We start from the raw sequence: 20,002 nt of genomic DNA, 5'->3' as shown, positions 1-20,002 counted from the left end.
GCTATCACCCAGGCCAACTGTTGCCGGAGGGACAGATAGCAAGCATTGCTGTGGGGACCTGTGTTTAGTGGCATCCCGCCTCAGCGTTTAACACAAGACAGTGGAGACAGTGGCGAGAGGGGAAAACTAAATGGAGGATATAGTTCTGCACTGGCTAGCAGGTTGGGGATGTGTCTGAGCCAGACAGTCAGTGGAAAAGTGAAATCTTTCAAAGTCATACTATAGTATGCAAAGGGAAGAGTGGTCAATGGAGCGATGGTATCATGAGATTACACTATGTACAGCAGAACCAAAGAACACATTTGTATTTGGATACACACAGATTACATTCAAATGTATGTAATTAATCAGTAAATAACAATAGAAACAACCACAGAAGACAGGCCACAGTCTGTTTAAGCAGGAGTATTGTTTATTGGAGTTGTGCTTTGAGCCGCAAGCCTCCACGCAACTGACCCATTGTCATATATGTGACTCGTAGTAACAAAGCAATAAATATGGATGATATAAAACCATGCCAGCATATAACGCCAGGTAATAATTTACACTAATAGTCACGTCATGGTGGAAGCATCAGAGGCAGTAGTGCGGCGCTGACAGAGAGGCTAGCTACCGGACGTAGAAACGGTTATGGCAAGGCACTCCTCCTTTCATCCCGCAGGCAGAATACATGTTCTTTCTCTTAGCCGACCTAAAGGAACATGGAACCACAATCCTATTAGTTCTCTCATCATCATTACCCTCATACACGTGACTTTTCACTGAGCTGAGGATTTTCAAGTCTAGAGGTTAAACGGTGCCAGTAGTTTAAGAAAAGGGAGCATACCTTAGTTGCTCACTGACACGTCTGGATGTTGTTCAGCACGTCTCCATAGACAGCGTTGTACAGCTGTTCCTTTGACTTAGTTCCGTCTAGCTGCACTGTTCACACACACAAATATGAAAACATCTTAGACATTGAAACACAGAAGCCACTCTTTAGATTTAAGTCAGGGGCATAGACATTGTGCTCACACAGACACTTACCAACATCAACTCCTGATGCCTCCATGATGTTCTTGTGCTTGATGTACATGGGCCAGACGTGACGGTCAAACAGACCGGGGGGGTCTGGTACGGCGTAGTTCCTTGAGCTACACACACACACACACACACACACACACACACATTAACAAAACATACCTTCACCATAGCACAGGGGCGAGAGCTTGCATGTTCCCGTAAAAGCTGTTTCAAGACAAGGTTTTTACGTACCACCTCCTCTTTTTGCATTCTTCGTATGGAATTGAAATGAAATAAGATTGGTTCAGTACGTCGATCAAAGGTCTGCAGGGACACGAAAACAATGGGAAATATTAGTATAGTTTACAGGTCTTTGATAGAATGAGATGGACATATGTCTTAGTCAGAGATGTCAGCAACAGAACCCACACTCCTAATCTGGTTCACTTACAGGTGTAAAAGCATGTACTCATTTCAATGGGTGTGCTTCTTATACACGCACACATACAAACTAACGTTTAAAGCACGAATGAACAGGCGCGCAACTTCCTACAGTTGCCTACTCCTCACAGCGGCATCATATCGAGGTATAACTGCAACAATTAACCTTGTCTTGGATACAACTGTTGTTCAACAGAAGTGAAAGCGAGAGACATATTCTGTACGGTTCACCCATAGCTAAAGGAGGATGCAGAAGAGGACGTCCTCACCTGTAGGTGTAAAGCAGAAATCCTTCCACAATGAGGATGTGAGTTTCCTCATCCTTGTGGTCGGACTCCTGGAGAATCTCGGTATCCAAGTTGTTGTTGACGCCATGTGACCGTTCAAACTTCACAGGGTTGTCAATCCATGCGTAGATGGTACTCATCATGGCGTCCATGTCCAGGGCAGTGATGACTGGAGGAAGAAGGGATGACGAGGGAAAAGGCAGACACACAGAGACAGTCAGAAACCGCTAAACCAGATATGTAGTTACAAAAAAATTAAATCTGACACCTTTGTTAACAAGCATGCAGATTGTATTGAGTAATAGTGTGTTACAAACAAAGACACACACACAGACAAACAGACACACAAACCTTCCACAAATAACCTGTCTTACCATCATACTGCTTAAAGCCATCTTCACCAACTTCAATCTGATCTTGTGGCTGAAACATACATGAATGAGATGTACCCAGGTACATACTAACATTCTACCACCTCTCATGGTCTGCCAACCCTTCCTCCCTACCACAACACACACTAAAGGAAAATATGCTATAGGCTTTTTATTTTACACTAGTTCTGTCTAAGCAATGATATGAATCACAAGTCACCTCTGACAAATCTAGCCTGATTGCAGGTGCGTCCATCACTAAATGAACAACCAACATGGTAATAACTTGGTAATAACAGCAGTAATAGGTCTAGCAGCCGAATACAATCCTATGAAACTCACCTTGAAGAAGTCATCCTGATGAACCACACAACAGTTGGGGAGGTTCTTGATCAGTCTGTTGGTGAGGGTGGTCTTTCCCCCGTTGGTTACGCTGTAAAGACAAGTAGACATTGTCAATTCACATCCATATTGTAAGAATGACCACGAGGCCGCGCGCTGTATTGAGCAGGGAGTACCAACTTAAGGCGCTCTAATTACAAATGAATGCTAACTAGCTGGCAGAAAGACAAGAGATAACTATTTGCTGACACTTGTAACAACAACACGATACTTTCAAATTGTAATCACCATTACCAACAATAACATTGTGTTCACTTTAGAACGAACGTCCAAACGCCATCTGCACACTTGTCACAACTTATAGAATTTTTTCACTCAATGTTTCTTTTTCAAACTGAAAATGTACTGTACAGGTAAAAAGACAAAGTCGCCACGACCATTACAGACACAACTGAAATGCAGTATTGTTTTTCGTCCAGCCCCACGTGCTGCGGCCTAGTAGACAACCGGTATAATCATACCCATGGCTAAGGTCGCCATTCATTTTAAGACACTCACCCGCCGATTCCGATAATGTACTTCATCTTGTCAGACAGTGAAAGCTCAGAAAACGTCAAAAAAAAACTGGACCGATCAGCTCACTAGGAACTCAATGATCAGACGGAAGAAAGCTTAAAAAGAGAAGGTTCAGGAAACGTCAACTACTTAATTCTTCCATGTTTCAGAGTATGGTGAAAGGTTTGACGATGTCACTCGACTATGCGCTTCCACGAAGAGAGAAACGGGCCTCTATGCTCACTTCTACACATACTGCCTATTCAACGGTGGTTGGCTATATACACACTTCAGTCCCAGCGGAAAAAAATACAGCCAATCCGGTAGCGTCCCAGTCTTCAGTCCCCGCCTTTACCGCCCACCTTCATTGCAAGAATCTTAAAAATAGTAGGTCTATCTTGTTGTTGTCTGTAAAAATAAAATGAAAAAGTTATTTTATTGCCATCTCTCAATTGCCATGTCGTCTGTATCGGTTTGCTGTTGCAATAAATAGTTGTATTAGATACATTTATCCGTGTATGACAAGCAGTATTATTGTAACCTGTGTGACATTTAGGTGTTCATTGTTAATATATGGAATGTGTGTATGTATTTGTACGCACACTGCATGTCGTAGTATGGCCTAGCACATTGTCTTAGAAAATACATATAATATTTAAAACTATTTTCATTTCATATAACGGGACACCTCACCTAACAAGCAAAATTCCCGGAGATAGAGGGTATGTGCACAAGACCAGACTAATAAAATAATATAACTGTAATTGTTTTTCATTGCATCATGTTGTTGCTGTCTCCAGTTTCTCCTGTTTTCTTTGTTTTGTTTACCAGTATCCACCACCATTCTTCCAAGGATGTGACCTTTTTCTGTGGTTAACCCAAAATGGTTTTCTTCCCCCTCAGAACCTCAGCTATGAAGAGTTGGCGGCCAACAGTAAGTTTGCATCTCAATTGGCACCATATACAATCCAGTTCTGACTTGTGTTGTGAGGTGGCTGTGGCTGTTGCTATTCATGACTGCAGAAACTTCATTGCATTTATATCGAGTGAAAGACATACTTTTTTTGAAAAACATTTGCCTTGTTAAAGATTAAATCAACCATGGAAAGCATGCCATTAACAACTAAAATACCAATGTAGGATGTGTAAACATTTAATAGTCACTTTCATCATCAACCATCAAACAAAAATATAAATCTATTTATATACCAAATAAAGCTATTCGGCCCTTAACCTTCTGGTTGTATTGTGGAGTTCGTTGGTCATCAGGATTTGCTCCTGACACATGTAACAGTTTCTTTTCCGAACACTCATGTTTCATTTGCACAGTCTATCACATATTGCACTCATCATACACAAATATTTTTGCCGGACCGCGTCATCGAGCGAATGTCTCTGATTGACAGAGTAACTATCTGTCGTTAACTAGACTGTAGAAAAGTGTAAAAAAACGGTAATTGTCTGGCAGCTCGCGTGCCGGAAAAATACAGTTAAAAAACAGATTTATGTTGTAAAACAACATCGCGTAAAATTACATTATTAATCTGTAGATATACGGAAGTTGACTTTACTTAAAATAAAGTATATTGATGTAATTTCACAGCAAGAATCGATTTTCTCTCCCAAATTCTCATTTTTGTTGCTGTCATCTACAGCTTTTAAAAATGTTTGTTCTTCAAGTTTTATGCATTTATACATCAGCTACTTGTATGCCGTACCAACTTCTACCAGACACACCGTTCGCAGATATCCAAGAGTCAGAGCTCCCAAAGAATTTCATACAAAGCAGCAAGTTACACCAAATAGAATCGTCTTCTTTTCTACTGTTGGCACACAAACACAACCATAATCCCCCAAAAACATTCCAAAGGGTAACACTGTACATAAAGAAGATGGCAAAAAAAAACTAAGCTCTTTCACCTTCATATTAATTACAATAAACATAAACATTAACATATTGAACTGCCACAAAGCATGCTGGGATATCAATAATAAAACAAAAATACTCCGTATTCGAATCAAAGTCTGTGGAAAAACAGATAATTCTTATGTTTCCTGATAACAGACTTTTCCAGTTATTTTACAGGACAAATGTTAATTGAAGGTTTGAATGTGTAATTTAAATTGAAATAAATTCTGAAATACAGAGAATTCCATGTACAATTTAAAGTGAATTACTGTAAGTTTCGATTTACATAGCGTAGTTTAAATTGACGTAGCCTAGTGTTTAGCTATTCAACTGTCTATTTGTTTTCTAAAGAAACAAACCAGCCATGGAGTGATTTGAATCATTGTTTTTAATATATACTGTATAACTATTAGCAAGCTGTCCCCAATATAGCATAGTGGTTAGAGATTTGGGATAGATATGTGGACTGTCAAGTTAGTGACTGGGGTTTGATCCTTGCTACACACCCAACCAGTTTGGATTTGTTCATATTCCTCTTGTTTTCAATTTAGGATAGTTCACTTGGCGTAGTGGTTAGCTATTTAAATCTCAAAAGAAACCAACCAGCCATGGAGTGATTCGTGTCATTGTTTTCCTTATAGGTACTGTATAGCTATTAGCTAGCCATCTACAGTAATCTCTTTCTAATTTAACGTGTTGAATGTAGTGTAGCGGTCCTATTATACCTGTTATTGGTTTGAATGTTAACTAATGTAGGGAACCGTGGCGTAAACTGACATCACATATCTAGACACGTATCATGTGCACCCACACCTGCTGTTTAAATAGTGTAGTAGTTAAAGACACAGTCTATCACATGGTAAACCACGGGTTGAATCCAACTTTGGCAACAACATTCATCCCTTCGAATGGTGGGCCGGTAGAAGTAGGCTGGTCTGGTTCCTTTTCTTGTTTCTAGGAATGTTTGTAAATGTGGTGTAAAACACTACTTATTCACAGTACACACATGACGGCCAGCGACAGTTCCAGATAACTGATAACACGCAGGCCAATGTTACTCAGGTCACAAGAGTTAGACCCGTGTGTGCGCGCGCGCCCGCTGTATGGACACACTATTTCAAGCGTCTTGCCGTCCATTCACCCATAGGTCTCTGGTAAAAGTAGGGCACCACGTCGGGAACTTCGATGTTAACAAAGCCTGTGTCTGTGTGCCCCAGCTGGCAGAGGAACAGATGCCATGGCCATGCTGCTGTGCAGAGACATCTGGAGCTGAATCCGCTGCCTGGTATTCTGAATCCATCCGTATTCAATGTCACCAGTGTGATAGTTGTAACATGACATTGCTAAATAGTTCTGAGGAGTGAGGATAGTACAAGTTGTTTTGCTCGGTTCTCCTGCCTGTCTACTTCCTGGTCCAACAGACCAGGGTCTTCAGGTTCCTCTTTTTAGGCCCCCGGGAACACGCATGTATTCACAAATACCTTATCAGAAACACACAGCCTTCGCGCTCACAACCACCGACTGATCCAGAACAGATCTCTTGCTGTCCCATTGTCAATAAAGCCTTGCTCTTCTGAATGATCTAATTTGTCATTTTACATTCTTTACATGTTTTGCTGTTTCCCCTGGTAGACAAATGCTGATAATTCCTCCCCATTCTGGGTTTCTTGTCAGTTTATTTCTCTTCTGTGGACCCTGGTGAAAACTACTGCACAGGAAATAGGGGGCCATTATAGACCTGCACTTTTATGCTGCCGCAGAAACTGCACATTCAAATGACCTTAACACTCCAGCAGGCTCTAACTTATGTCAAAAAATATATTATGCAAATGTGCAATTATTTTGCTAAATAAATCTTCATATGATGTTGCAGGTTTCAGTTCCTGTACCCATCCCTCTGTTTATCCAACAGTTCACTCATCTACATTTATCTAGCTACATTTAATGTATTGCTATTGCATGATGGAAGTAAAGAAGCTTTCCGGAGATTAGCCTACAGGATTTACCTAACGAAGTAGACATATACTGATGCGATGATCTGCCTGTAACTCATGGAATCAGATTAAAATTATACCTGTTTGAGGCACGGGGGATTGAGATTGATTGTAATTCAGTTACAGAGTCAAGTCAGTTTGTTGGACAAAGCATCTTGTTCTACTTCGCTACAAACCTTATATTATGTGAGTATGTCTGCCCTCTGCTGGACAGTTTTTACACACTACATGAGGTTTACTTGCCTTAACATTATAAAATAATAAAATGGTTCCTTGGAAATAGTTTTATGAAAAACATGACCAATAATCTTACTACATGTTTTTTTGTTGAACACTTCAGAAAGTAGCAAGACCAGATCAGGCCAAACACAATGTCACATCATACTACAACACAGCAATATGAATCAATAAGTCATTAAAAAATAAACACAAACAATGATAGAGCAGTTGACAAATAACATTATTTGTAACACACACACACAGACATATACATACACAATATATTATATACACATACATAGACACATACATTAAGATAAACATATACACATATACACTCGCCTAAAGGATTATTAGGAACACCATACTAATACTGTGTTTGACCCCCTTTCGCCTTCAGAACTGCCTTAATTCTACGTGGCATTGATTCAACAAGGTGCTGAAAGCATTCTTTAGAAATGTTGGCCCATATTGATAGGATAGCATCTTGCAGTTGATGGAGATTTGTGGGATGCACATCCAGGGCACATAGCTCCCGTTCCACCACATCCCAAAGATCCTCTATTGGGTTGAGATCTGGTGACTGTGGGGGCCATTTCAGTACAGTGAACTCATTGTCATGTTCAAGAAACCAGTTTGAAATGATTTGAGCTTTGTGACATGGTGCATTATCCGGCTGGAAGTAGCCATCAGAGGATGGGTACATGGTGGTCATAAAGGGATGGACATGGTCAGAAACATGCTCAGGTAAGCCGTGGCATTTAAACGATGCCCAATTACCACTAAGGGGCCTAAAGTGTGCCAAGAAAACATCCCCCACACCATTACACCACCACCAGCTTGCACAGTGGTAACAAGGCATTATGGATCCACGTTCTCATTCTGTTTACGCCAAATTCTGACTCTACCATCTGAATGTCTCAACAGAAATCGAGACTCATCAGACCAGGCAACATTCTTCCAGTCTTCAACTGTCCAATTTTGGTGAGCTCGTGCAAACTGTAGCCTCTTTTTCCTATTTGTAGTGGAGATGAGTGGTACCCAGTGGGGTCTTCTGCTGTTGTAGCCCATCCGCCTCAAGGTTGTGCGTGTTGTGGCCCATTCTCCTCTGACCTCTAGCATCAACAAAGCATTGTCGCCCACAGGACTGCCGCATACTGGATGTTTTTCCCTTTTCACACCATTCTTTGTAAACCCTAGAAATGGTTGTGCGTGAAAATCCCAGTAACTGAGCAGATTGTGAAATACTCAGACCGGCCCGTCTGGCACCAACAACCTAGCCACGTTCAAAATTGCTTAAATCACCTTTCTTTCCCATTCTAACATTCAGTTTGGAGTTCAGGAGATTGTCTTGACCAGGACCACACCCCTAAATGCATTGAAGCAACTGCCATGTGATTGGTTGATTAGATAATTGCATTAATGAGAAATTGAACAGGTGTTCCTAATAATCCTTTAGGTGAGTGTATATACATACTGTGTAGAAAATTCGAAATTCAGATCAAATTTCCACTGAGCTGCCATTGCTTGGAGTCGTATTTGGCTACAAAGTTGTGATCGGAGACTCCTCCCGATGGACCCATATGTAAAACAGCCTTGGACCACTTGAACAGACCATCGCACGAGGAGGACACCACGAGTAACTAATAGAGGTAGCTTGATGGGTTAAGGCATTCAGTAGCTGTGTTGAACTGGTCACTTTCTTGACATCCCAAGGGGGGTGGTGGCCACCAGGGAAGACAAAAGTCCCAAGAGACAAAGGCAGTTGCGAAACCAAAAAAGTGTCCCACTTCTGAAATGATATAAACGCACGACTGAGAATTTAATGTTACTCGAGACCCAAAAACTGAAGCTGCTTAGATAGAGTGAGGTAACTCTACACCAAACAAACTATGGACCACAGAGAGTGAATGCATGAGAGGAATAGAGCAGTGTGCACCGCCACCTGCAGACATTACTCTGCTACTATCAGCCAATCGCCCAAACCAGCCAGCAATGAGATCCCTCTGAGTCTCAATGGAGTCAGAACTCCCCTGGCCACCTGGGAAAATGGGAGGGAGGACAGGGAGAGGCCAAAAGAGAGGTTCATTGCCACGAAAATAAACCTGACACAGAAAAGGCAAGAACGAAGGGATAGGACAAGACGGAGGGGTTCACCAACACAGGCATGGTCAAAACCGGGCCCCCTGTTCCTCCAAGCAAATGTGTCTGGATTAACCAATGGAAAGCTGAAGAGCGAGGTGGTGGAACTGGACCTGTCTAACAAACAGCATTTGTCTGGCTCAAGGAGATGAGATTCAAACAACCAACTGCGCCCCGTTTATTCGCGTTGATAAACTACAAACAGCAACACCTATGGGAATGCTTTTCCAAGCATGTGAACAAAATGCTTGCAAAAGCAGGCGTGAGATTTGCAGAGGACGGTTGACAAGCAGAAAATCTGTGAGTAGGGCCTACAGGCAAGGGTGTAGGAGCCGGAGGGGATGGCCCCCCCAATATTAGAAACGGGTTAAAGTGTCCCCCCCAATAATGTTGTTTTGTGTAACACTTTTATTTTTAAAGAATTACGCTTTGGAACTTGTCACGTCTCTGTCGCGAACGAATCCAACATTTTCATTCATTCTTTAATGACGTGCAGTATGTGTAGGATGGCTAAGTAGATTACTGTAGCTATAAATTTTGTTTTCACAGTAATTACAACGTGTATAAACAGCAATAGATTTTCATAGCTATAGAACGAACAAACGTATTGTTAGGACGTATCGTTAATTGTTAAGACGTAGTTAGCTATCTTTACTTTCAAGTTTAAGCCAAGAAACTTTACAGTAGCTTGCTTGCTATATAACACTAGTTCCTATGGCTGTGTGAAAAAAGTGATAATGAATGATTTGAAAGGAAGAATGCATGCTAAAATGATTTGCACAATCTCTGTCTTAGTCTGCACCATAGGGTCTGCAAGTAGCTAGCTACCACCAGTCAAGAATGGAGTGTAAGTAGCTACAGTTCTTGGTAACAATCTACACACAAAAGCTGGCAATTTTTTCCTTCAGTTTATGTTTTGAATCATTTAGATATAGCTAAAGTGTGTCCAATATTTTAAGATATTGGTTTATGCTAATGATAATGGCAGGAGATTGATAGACATGAACAAACAGGCAAAGACAGAAAGAGGCAACAAACCAACAGGTAAATTATTGATTAGTGCCATGCCAAGCTAGACTGTTGATCTGTCATCATGTAAATCAATCAGAGTCATTGAATAGGATCTCTGATAGCAGGACAGAAGCTGAATTTAGGATTGTACTGTATGTGTTCACTTAATTCAAGAGAGAGGCAGTCATAACAATAGCACAGATTAGAAAGGTAGACTGAGTGAGGGAGAGAGAGGCCACAAACCAAGGGGTAAGATAGTAAGAAGTAGTAATTCAAGGCGGTCTATTGGAGGAGATTGGGCTAAAATGCCTGACTGAGCTGTTAACAACATCCTTGTAGTATTAGTGATTTTAGAAATGCACTCTGGTTACATTATCATCTATCTGAGATGCCTTTCCAAGAATATTGAGTGGACAACATTGTTTTGTGTAACTATATTTGCTACAACCTTTCCAGACATAATGAGTATTGCAAGTTAGCGTTGTGGAAACAATTATCGCCCCCAGTATTTTCAACCGGACTACCTCTGAGTGAAACTGTGTCAGTTGCACTGGTCCTATTCGCACTTCATTGGTAAATAATACACATAGAACTACATATTAAAAATACATTTTGGTGAATTAATTAACATTCACACTTAGTCAAATGTCCCCCCCCCCACTCCCCACCTCCCAATATCAGAGTCACTCCTACGCCCTTGCCTACAGGTGTTCGCTGGTTACCAGAAATGGGGCTACTGGCTGCTTGGCACTTGTTGGACATTATCAGGCATTACTGTATTTGTTGTCAGTGTTACGCATGCCTGATTCCTAGGTGTGTATTCCCCTAGTAGACGCACTGAAGTGGGAAAGAGAACTACAACATGTCATTCAATTGATGCAGTCGATTACGTAGCAAGCATGCTGTGGTTGGTGTAAGCAACATCTGAGCAAAGCGGAGCAAAGCAACCACAGCGTTATCTGTTTTGATTGAACACCAAATCCCAGCTATCACTGCGCAACTGCTAAGCCGGAAGAGTTGTTTTATACGTTCAACTCCAACTTCGGGAAGTTAAAACAGGTATGTCTATTTTATGATCTTTACCACATATCTAGCTATTTAATTATTTTGAAGCTTATTAAACTATCCCTTGCCTTCGAGCTTCATAGCTACAATACCATGTATTTTCTTCTTTAAGTTTCAGAGTAAAGTTAGTTTATTGACTTAGCTTGCTGCCAGGAATGGTTAGCATAGCTAGCTAGCTGTCAGTTTGAAAACCACAAGTCGAACCTCGCTCCTTCCTGCTTGTGTCTTTTGGCCCTAAGTGCTCTAGAAAGGTTTAAATAAGCAGCTTCTTCTGTTGCCATATTTTAATTAATCTTTTAATTTTGGAAATTGAAAAACTTATTGAGAGTGAGTTACTACATAACACCAATTACCGGTAGTCTCATTACTTACGAGACTAACTGGAGCTATATAAAAATACTTTAGGCTACAGAGTACTACTTACAAAAACTCTTCCCTAGCTATTGGATTGTTTGTGAAAAACACAATATAGCACATGATAATTTGGGTTCTCCTGGTGATCAGTGGTTCCAAACTTTTTGGAGTTTTAACGATGTTAACCGCAACTATGATCTGACAATTTATTGTAAGTCAGAAACTCATGAACATTTATCCTGAGCTGGGGGAACGATTATAATTTCACCAGTTCACCCAAATATAAAGGGTATTGGAGATTAGTCTACATGTAAGGTGGAAAAATGTAAAGCCCATTTACTTAACTCAGTGGAGAAGGGATCTCCAGATTTAGTTTTTATTAGCTTACAAGTCAACTGAGAAGTACGGTATGGTGGGTTAGGCATGAGAGCTTTATAGATGTGTGCAACGCATCAATCTATGAGAATTCAGGGGGCCAGAATACTTTCTGATACAGTGTGCTGTGATATGTGGTGAAACTATCGGCCAAAATCTAAAACATAATTTTAATGATTAACACTTAACACTGCAAGCTTTTTGGGAGGAAGCCTAGCACCATTCCAAGTGCCTAGATATAGATATGTTGATAGATATAGGCATTTGGACTGATGCTACACTCAGCCTGTTTCAGACCCATTGATAAAAGCCACGCTGTTGGAGACCTTAGACCTCCAATTTGAGCCCATTGACACCAACAGCTGTGCATCCTCTTCTGCCAACTGACCTGCTGCACACCTGAACCTCGTTGTGATTGTGGTGATGTGTTTCAGATGAGGTCACTTTTTCTGAACCTCATTGTGATTGTGGTGATATGTTTCAGATGAGGTCACTTTTTGCAGTGTGTAAAATGACCATATTTCCGGGGTACAGTATATACACTCTCACTGTGGGGCACTGTGGATACAAATTTCATTTATAAGTGTTTCATTTATGTTTTGTTTTTCTATTTTGTGAGACATACCATTTACAAACCAGCCCATCATCTTGTGGGCCTGGAAAACAAGACAGTCTAGTTTCACTTGACTCTACTGGCTATGCCCTCATCCTCCACAGACGCTGATGGTAGTGAAGTTCAGATAGAGTAGGCATTTAGTCTAGTCAGGGAACTACAGCCAGAGTTTGAACTTTCAGGACATTTTCGCTTAAAATAATAGACTGTGCAGTTTTGTTACCATATGGTTACATATGAGCAATTTCATGGTAACAGACTGATAAAGTGGAGAGGACTGGGGGTGGGGGGGGGGGGGTAATATAAAAACTGTAAGCAATTATGTTTTTGGTCAAAATTCCTATATTATGTTTGTCTTTAAATCAAAAGGTTTATGAATTATATTGAAATCAGATTGGAGTCAGGTATATCTGGTAATGGTCAGGTATAATATCTGATTAAAGTAGTATTTCATTTCCTGACAAAAACAAGCCAGCTGAATCAGAATATAGCCAAACTTTAGTAATCAGATTTTGCAGTTCATTTTGATTACATAGGCCTAGCTACTGTCCTTTCTCTTTTATAATGTGATGCTTTCAAAGTTAAATTATAGTTCACAGTCATAAAAATAAAAAAAATCTACTCTATGTATGCATTTTGGAGTGTACAAATGTGAACGCCCTCACCACTGCTGAAAGAAATCCCAGTAAAAACACTTTTTATTACATAAAAAAAATATGTCCAAAGTTTACTTTTTGGACAATGGTTACAAAACAAAAGAAGGTTGTCACAACTTATTGCCTTCTTAGAATCACCAATATTAAGACTACAGTCACAAAGAAAAGCAGTTAGACTTTCAGAGAGTGTGCTGAAACAGTAGGCAAAATCTAACCCATGCTGCAGTGTTTGTAGGGACAATCAGAAGCTGCACTTTATTGCAACCAAGTGTAGTGACTACTAGTGGTTAGATTTCTATGGATGTCTCAGAAAAAAAATAGATTTCCCCAAAAGTTATTCCAAGTTTATGTTACTGTTTAAATTCAGTGTTGTGAACATTAGAGGCAGGATTCTACGTAGCGCCACAGAAAGTGACAAAGAAGGAAATTCTAATGTGTTCTACTTTAAAAGATCTGATCTCAGCTTCTAAATGTCATTGAGCCAAACCACAGATACTTTCATTGTTTTTTAGCCTAAATTGTCCTAGGTTTGTGACAGTATACTCTAGTATAATATATTGAGACTTGTTTTTGTTCCTGGTGATTGTGTACAGTATGCTGCTCAAATTCCATCTTTTGAGTGTTTTCTCTCTTCCATCACTGCCCTGTGTCAGCACTGTCTAAGTAACATACATGCTGTAACTAGTCCTACATAGCAAGGTAACAAAATCTCTTGGCCATCAACCAACCAAACACGATTGTGAACATTAAGAATGCTAACCTTGATTCTCCCAAAAATATGCTGTCTTCTGATTCTATGTTTTTGCAGGAGTGTGCTGCTCACGGCCTGTAGACAGCAACGGTGTGTGTGTGTGTGCGTGTGTGTGTGTTGAAGTGTATTACAGAAACAGCAGCAGTAGGTGTATGTCTGTCTGTAATCTGCTTCCGCCGGCTGTTTGTGGCATCGGCTGCGGAGTTAACAGGAAGACAGAGGGCTGAAGATCGAGAGAGAGAGAGAGAGAGAGAGAGAGAGAGAGAGAGAGAGAGAGAGAGAGAGAGAGAGAGCACAAGGAAGAGAGAATTTGCCAAGGTTCAGCGTCAGCATGACTGAGTTTTGGGTGTGTTTCAGCTGCTGTATTGCAGAGCAGCCCCAGCCTGTAAGTACACACACACACACACACCATGATTTACTCAACTTTCAGATTATGTGAAGTGTGGAATATAAAAAGAAAGGTGCTAGTCACTGAAATAGAACAGGACTTTGGTGCCTGCTGTACTTCATTAGCCTCCTAAAATAAACCAGTTTGGATTGTTCTGGGCTGGTGAAAAAGTGTCATGTCTTTGTTTAACAGAAGAGGCGGCGGAGGATAGACCGTTCAATGATAGGAGAACCAACCAACTTTGTTCACACGACACACGTGGGCTCAGGAGACATGGGCATTGGGCTCTCTTCAGTACGTACTGACCTCCTACATTCAAACAGAACATTTGTGTCAATTTATTAGTTGTCTTTAGATAGCTATGTGGGACAATCACAACTCTGTCATAGTAAGTTTTTAATGAATAAATTGTCTATCAGTCAGAAAAGTAATGGCAGGAAGGGAAGAAATGTGTGTTCATTTATACAAGTGTTCATTTATGAAGGAAAATAAATGCACTTAACTTTGATTTCTCTGGCACTGACTTTGCCAACTAATCGCTTCGGTGTAGGAAAATGTACTTATTATGATTATCGGATTTTGTTTTTCCAAAACACCTGAAGAAGAATGCAGTTATTGTAAGTCGCTCTGGATAAGAGTGTCTGCTAACTAACAAAAATGCAAAGGCAAAGTTGTCTATTTAAACCAAAAATGGGTTTAGAATTATTCAGCATACATTTGAGGGTAGTGTATCATTTGCAAGGCCAGAAACAAGTATAATAGTAATTCAGTGTACCCCAAAAAAACATGGGGACTCCAGTAGCATCAATGTGTACTGGTTTTACTGTTGGGTGGTTGGACAGCGAACAACTTTGGACTGGGCTGAGCTTGAGCCATACTCTTATTGGGGTGGGACAGCCAAAAGAACAGAACTAACACTGCTTTGTCTATGGAGAATGACAGAAGGTTGACCAGGGTCACTGTAAGTTTATTTGCTCCCTGAGAGGGAGACACCAAGGAGATGTCAACCGTGACAGTGAGCTCTTGGAACAGGCAGGCCTAACCAGGGAGGAAGAGCTGCTCAGTCCTGTTGGCGTACAAGCAGAGGTGTCTGCCGGACACACCGAAATGCATTGCCATCTGGGTTTCAGAAGCGGGAAAGCGAGACCGTATGAGGATATGATGGAGCCTAGTGACTACTGGTGTACCCCAGGACACTGTTTTGGCTCAGGCATAGAACCGAGTCCTGGGGTACAGACGGATCATCTCCACATCAACTGGCCAGAACAGCCTGAAATTCAACACTACTGTTGTTTGCTCCTTGGGGTTTAAGGCCGGGTGTCTCTGTAAAGCACTTTGTGACAACTGCTGTTGTAAAAAGGGCTTTATAAATGCATTTGATTGAAGTAGGATGCAATGGAAAGGTATCTAGAGACTGAAATGGCCAGCCAAGAGAGTGGAGAGAAGGGTCTAATCGCTCAAATGTGTGTGTGTGTGTGTGTGTGTGTAGGTTAACTCTGTTCAGGCCCAGATGAAATCAAAAGGAGGTTATCATGGAGGGTCTGAGAGCAATCATGAGTAACCAGGTGAGTCGTGTACCGATCCCTATATTGCTTTGTTACTTACGTTATACTGCAATTGCTATCACATCGATTCCACTATATCTGTTGATTTTCGTAGGATTACTAGTAATGCTGTATTTTTTAGTGTTACCAGCACTACGGGAACAGTGTTATTGTGATATAAGGACTACCAGTCCCTCTGCTCCTGTCTGTCTGCTATAGACCTCCCTCTGCTCCTGTCTGTCTGCTATAGACCTCCCTCTGCTCCTGCCTGTCTGCTATAGACCTCCCTCTGCTCCTGCCTGTCTGCTATAGACCTCCCTCTGCTCCTGCCTGTCTGCTATAGACCTCCCTCTGCTCCTGCCTGTCTGCTATAGACCTCCCTCTGCTCCTGTCTGTCTGCTATAGACCTCCCTCTGCTCCTGTCTGTCTGCTATAGACCTCCCTCTGCTCCTGTCTGTGCTCATTCTGTTTCTCATTGACTATAACTGGGATATACAGTATCTCACAAAAGTGAGTACACCCCTCACATTTTTGTATATATTTTCATGTGACAACACTGAAGTAATGACACTTTGCTACAATGTAAAGTAGTGAGTGTACAGCTTGTATAACAGTGTAAATTTGCTGTCCCCTCAAAATAACTCAACACACAGCCATTAATGTCTAAATCGCTGGCAACAAACGTGAGTACACCCCTCAGTGAATATATCCAAATTGGGCCCAATTAGCCATTTTCCCTCCCTGGTGTCATGTGACTCATTAGTGTTACAAGATCTCAGGTGTGAATGGGGAGCAGGTGTGTTCAATTTGGTTTTATCGCTCTCACACTCCCTCATACTGGTCACTGGAAGTTCAACATGGCACCTCATGGTAAAGAACTCTCTGAGGATCTGAAAAAAAGAATTGTTGCTCTACATAAAGCTGGCCTAGGCTATAAGAAGATTGCCATGGTGGTCAAGACCATACAGCGGTTTAAAAGGGCATGTTCCACTCAGAACAGGCCTCGCCATGGTCGACTTAAGAAGTTGAGTGCACATGCTCAGGGTCATATCCAGAGGTTGTCTTTGGGAAATAGACGAACAAGTGCTGCCAGCATTGCTGCAGAGGTTGAAGGGGTGGGGGGTCAGCCTGTCAGTGCTCAGACCATACGCCGAACACTGCATCAAATTGGTCTGCATGGCTGTCGTACCAGAATGAAGCCTCTAGTAAAGATGAAGCACAAGACAGCCCGCAAATTGTTTGCTAAAGACAAGCACACTAAGGACATAGATTACTGGAACCATGTCCTGTGGTCTGATGAGACTAAGATAAACATATTTGGTTCAGATGGTGTCAAGCGTGTGTGGCGGCAACCAGGTGAAGAGTACAAAGACAAGTGTCTCTTTGCTTACAGTCAAGTATGGTGGTGGGAGCTTCATGGTCTGGGGCTGCATGAGTGCTGCCGGCATTGGGGAGCTACAGTTCATTGAGGGAACCATGAATGCCAACATGTACTGTGACATACTGAAGCAGAGCATGATCCCCTCCCTTCGGAGACTGGGCCGCAGGGCAGTATTCCAACATGATAACGACCCCAAACACACCTCCAAGACAACCACAGCCTTGCTAAAAAAGCTGAGGGTAAAGGTGATGGACTGGCCAAGCATGTCTCCAGACCTAAACCCTATTGACCATCTGTGGGGCATCCTGAAACGGAAGGTGGAGGAGCGCAAGGTCTCTAACATCCACCAGCTTGCGATGTCGTCATGGAGGAGTGGAAGAGGACTTAGTGGCAACTTGTAAAGCTCTGGTGAACTACATGCCCAAGAGGGTTAAGGCAGTGCTGGAAAATAATGGTGGCCACACAAAATATTGACACTTGGGCCCAATTTGGACATTTTCACTTAGGGGTGTACTCACTTTTGTTGTCAGCGATTTGGACATTATTGGCTGTGTGTTGTGTTATTTTGAGGGGACAGCAAATGTACACTGTTATACAAGCTCTACACTCAATGCTTTACATTGTAGCACAGTGTCATTTCTTCAGTGTTTTCACATGAAAAGATACAGTGGGGCAAAAAGTATTTAGTCAGCCACCAATTGTGCAAGTTCTCCCACTTAAAAAGATGAAAGAGGCCTGTAAATTTCATCATAGGTACACATCAACTATGAGAGACAAAATGATAAAAAGAAATCCAGAAAATCGCTTTGTAGGATTTTTTATGAATGTATTGTTAAATTATGGTGGAAAATATGTATTTGGTCAATAACAAAAGTTAATCTCAATACTTTGTTATATACCCTTTGTTGGCAATGACAGAGGTCAAACGTTTTCTGTAAGTCTTCACAAGGTTTTCACACACTGTTGCTGGTATTTTGTCCCATTCCTCCATGCAGATCACCTCTAGAGCAGTGATGTTTTGGGGCTGTCGCTGGGCAACACAGACTTTCAACTCCCTCCAAAGATTTTCTTTGGGGTTGAGATCTGGTGACTGGCTAGGCCACTCCAGGACCTTGAAATGCTTCTTACAAAGCCACTCCTTTGTTGCCCAGGCGGTGTGTTTGTGATCATTGTCATGCTGAAAGACCCAGCCACGTTTCATCGTCAATGCCCTTGCTGATGGAAGGAGTTTTTCACTCAAAATCTCATGATACATGGCCCCATTCATTCTTTCCTTTACACGGTTCAGTCGTCCTGGTCCCTTTGCAGAAAAACAGCCCCAAAGCATGATGTTTCCACCCCCATGCTTCACAGTAGGTATGGTGTTCTTTGGATACAACTCAGCATTCTTTCTCCTCCAAACACGAAGAGTTGAGTTTTTACCAAAAAGTTATATTTTTGTTTCATCTGACCATATGACATTCTCCCAATCCTCTTTTGGACCATCCAAATGCTCTCTAGCAAACCTCAGACGGGCCTGGACATGTACTGGCTTAAGCAGGGGGACAGGATTTGAGTCCCTGGCAGTGTAGTGTGTTACTGATGGTAGCCTTTGTTACTTTGGTCCCAGCTCTCTGCAGGTCATTCACTAGGTCCCCCCGTGTGGTTCTAGGATTTTTGCTCACCGTTCTTGTGATCATTTTGACCCCACGGGGTGAGATCTTGCGTGGAGCCCCAGATCCAGGGAGATTATCAGTGGTCTTGTATGTCTTCCATTTTCTTATAATTGCTCCCACAGTTGATTTCTTCACACCAAGCTGCTTACCTATTGCAGATTCAGTCTTCCCAGCCTGGTGCAGGTCTACAATTTTGTTTCTGGTGTCCATTGACAGCCCTTTGGTCTTGGCCATAGTGGAGTTTGGAGTGTGACTGTTTGAGGTTGTGGACAGGTGTCTTTTATACTGATGACCAGTTCAAACAGGTGCCATTAATACAGGGAACAAGTGAAGGACAGAGCAGCCTTGTAAAGAAGAAGTTACAGGTCTGTGAGAGCCAGAAATCTTGCTTGTTTATAGGTGACCAAATACTTATTTTACAGAGGAATGAACCAATAAATTCATTAAAAATTCTGGATTTTTCTCATTTTGTCTCTCATAGTTGAAATGTACCTATGATGAAAATGAAAGACCTCTCTCATATTTTTAAGTGGGAGAACTTGCACAATTGGTGGCTGACTAAAAACTTATTTTGCCCCACTGCTATAATCAAATATTTACAAAAATTTGAGGGGTGTACTCACTTCTGTGAGATACTGTACTTCACCTATTAAATATTCTTAAAGCTCCTATTAGATGCTTTTAAATCTCTTCCAACTTGTTCTGGCCCCAACTCGATTCAATCCCAAGTCTTTAGACAAAGCAAGTCCGATATTATCATCATTCATATGCCTACCAACTTCTGCCAAGATTTTAATGATGTAAACAAATGTCTTATCTCTGTTAAACATTGCATCTTAATTAATATAGTCAGCCACCTAGTTTCTCATAGGACTGTCTAGCCTGGTTCTAGCCCCTCTGAATGCTGTGCTGTCAACCATTCAACGTAATCCAGCCTTAAATACATC

At 41.5% G+C, this 20,002-nt stretch overlaps 1 protein-coding gene and 2 long non-coding RNA genes across 4 annotated transcripts; 2 read left to right on the top strand and 1 right to left on the bottom strand.

Moving 5' to 3' along the window:
• Positions 1-390: 390 nt before the first annotated feature.
• Positions 391-3,222, bottom strand: mibp2 (muscle-specific beta 1 integrin binding protein 2). Of its 2 annotated transcripts, NM_001304104.1 has the most exons (8): positions 3,002-3,222; positions 2,444-2,534; positions 2,105-2,153; positions 1,713-1,899; positions 1,255-1,326; positions 1,027-1,133; positions 827-921; positions 398-691 (listed from the first exon to the last, which is right to left on the bottom strand). In NM_001304104.1, exons 1-7 carry the CDS (start codon positions 3,025-3,027, stop codon positions 836-838), a joined length of 618 nt encoding a protein of 205 aa, NP_001291033.1. In that variant the 5' UTR covers positions 3,028-3,222; the 3' UTR covers positions 398-691; positions 827-835. The 2 variants fall into 2 exon arrangements, with proteins under 2 accessions (XP_034151098.1, NP_001291033.1); XM_034295207.1 differs by lacking the exons at positions 2,105-2,153; positions 3,002-3,222 and having other exon boundaries at positions 391-691.
• Positions 3,223-3,352: 130 nt separating this feature from the next.
• On the top strand, positions 3,353-6,652 carry LOC109616413. Its single transcript, XR_002197534.1, has 3 exons — positions 3,353-3,720; positions 3,902-3,932; positions 6,125-6,652. It is a non-coding gene; the product is annotated as an uncharacterized LOC109616413 (long non-coding RNA).
• A 2,037-nt stretch (positions 6,653-8,689) lies between these two features.
• On the top strand, positions 8,690-14,397 carry LOC105022652. Its single transcript, XR_003777361.2, has 3 exons — positions 8,690-9,562; positions 11,103-11,332; positions 14,145-14,397. It is a non-coding gene; the product is annotated as an uncharacterized LOC105022652 (long non-coding RNA).
• The last annotated feature ends 5,605 nt before the right edge of the window (positions 14,398-20,002 follow it).

The sequence above is a fragment of the Esox lucius genome, chromosome 2 (genome assembly GCF_011004845.1).
Source record: "Esox lucius isolate fEsoLuc1 chromosome 2, fEsoLuc1.pri, whole genome shotgun sequence".
NCBI classification, from domain to species: Eukaryota; Metazoa; Chordata; class Actinopteri; order Esociformes; family Esocidae; genus Esox; species Esox lucius.
The sequence above is the reverse complement of the archived record's forward strand: the minus strand, read 5'-3'. Positions and strand labels throughout refer to the sequence as shown.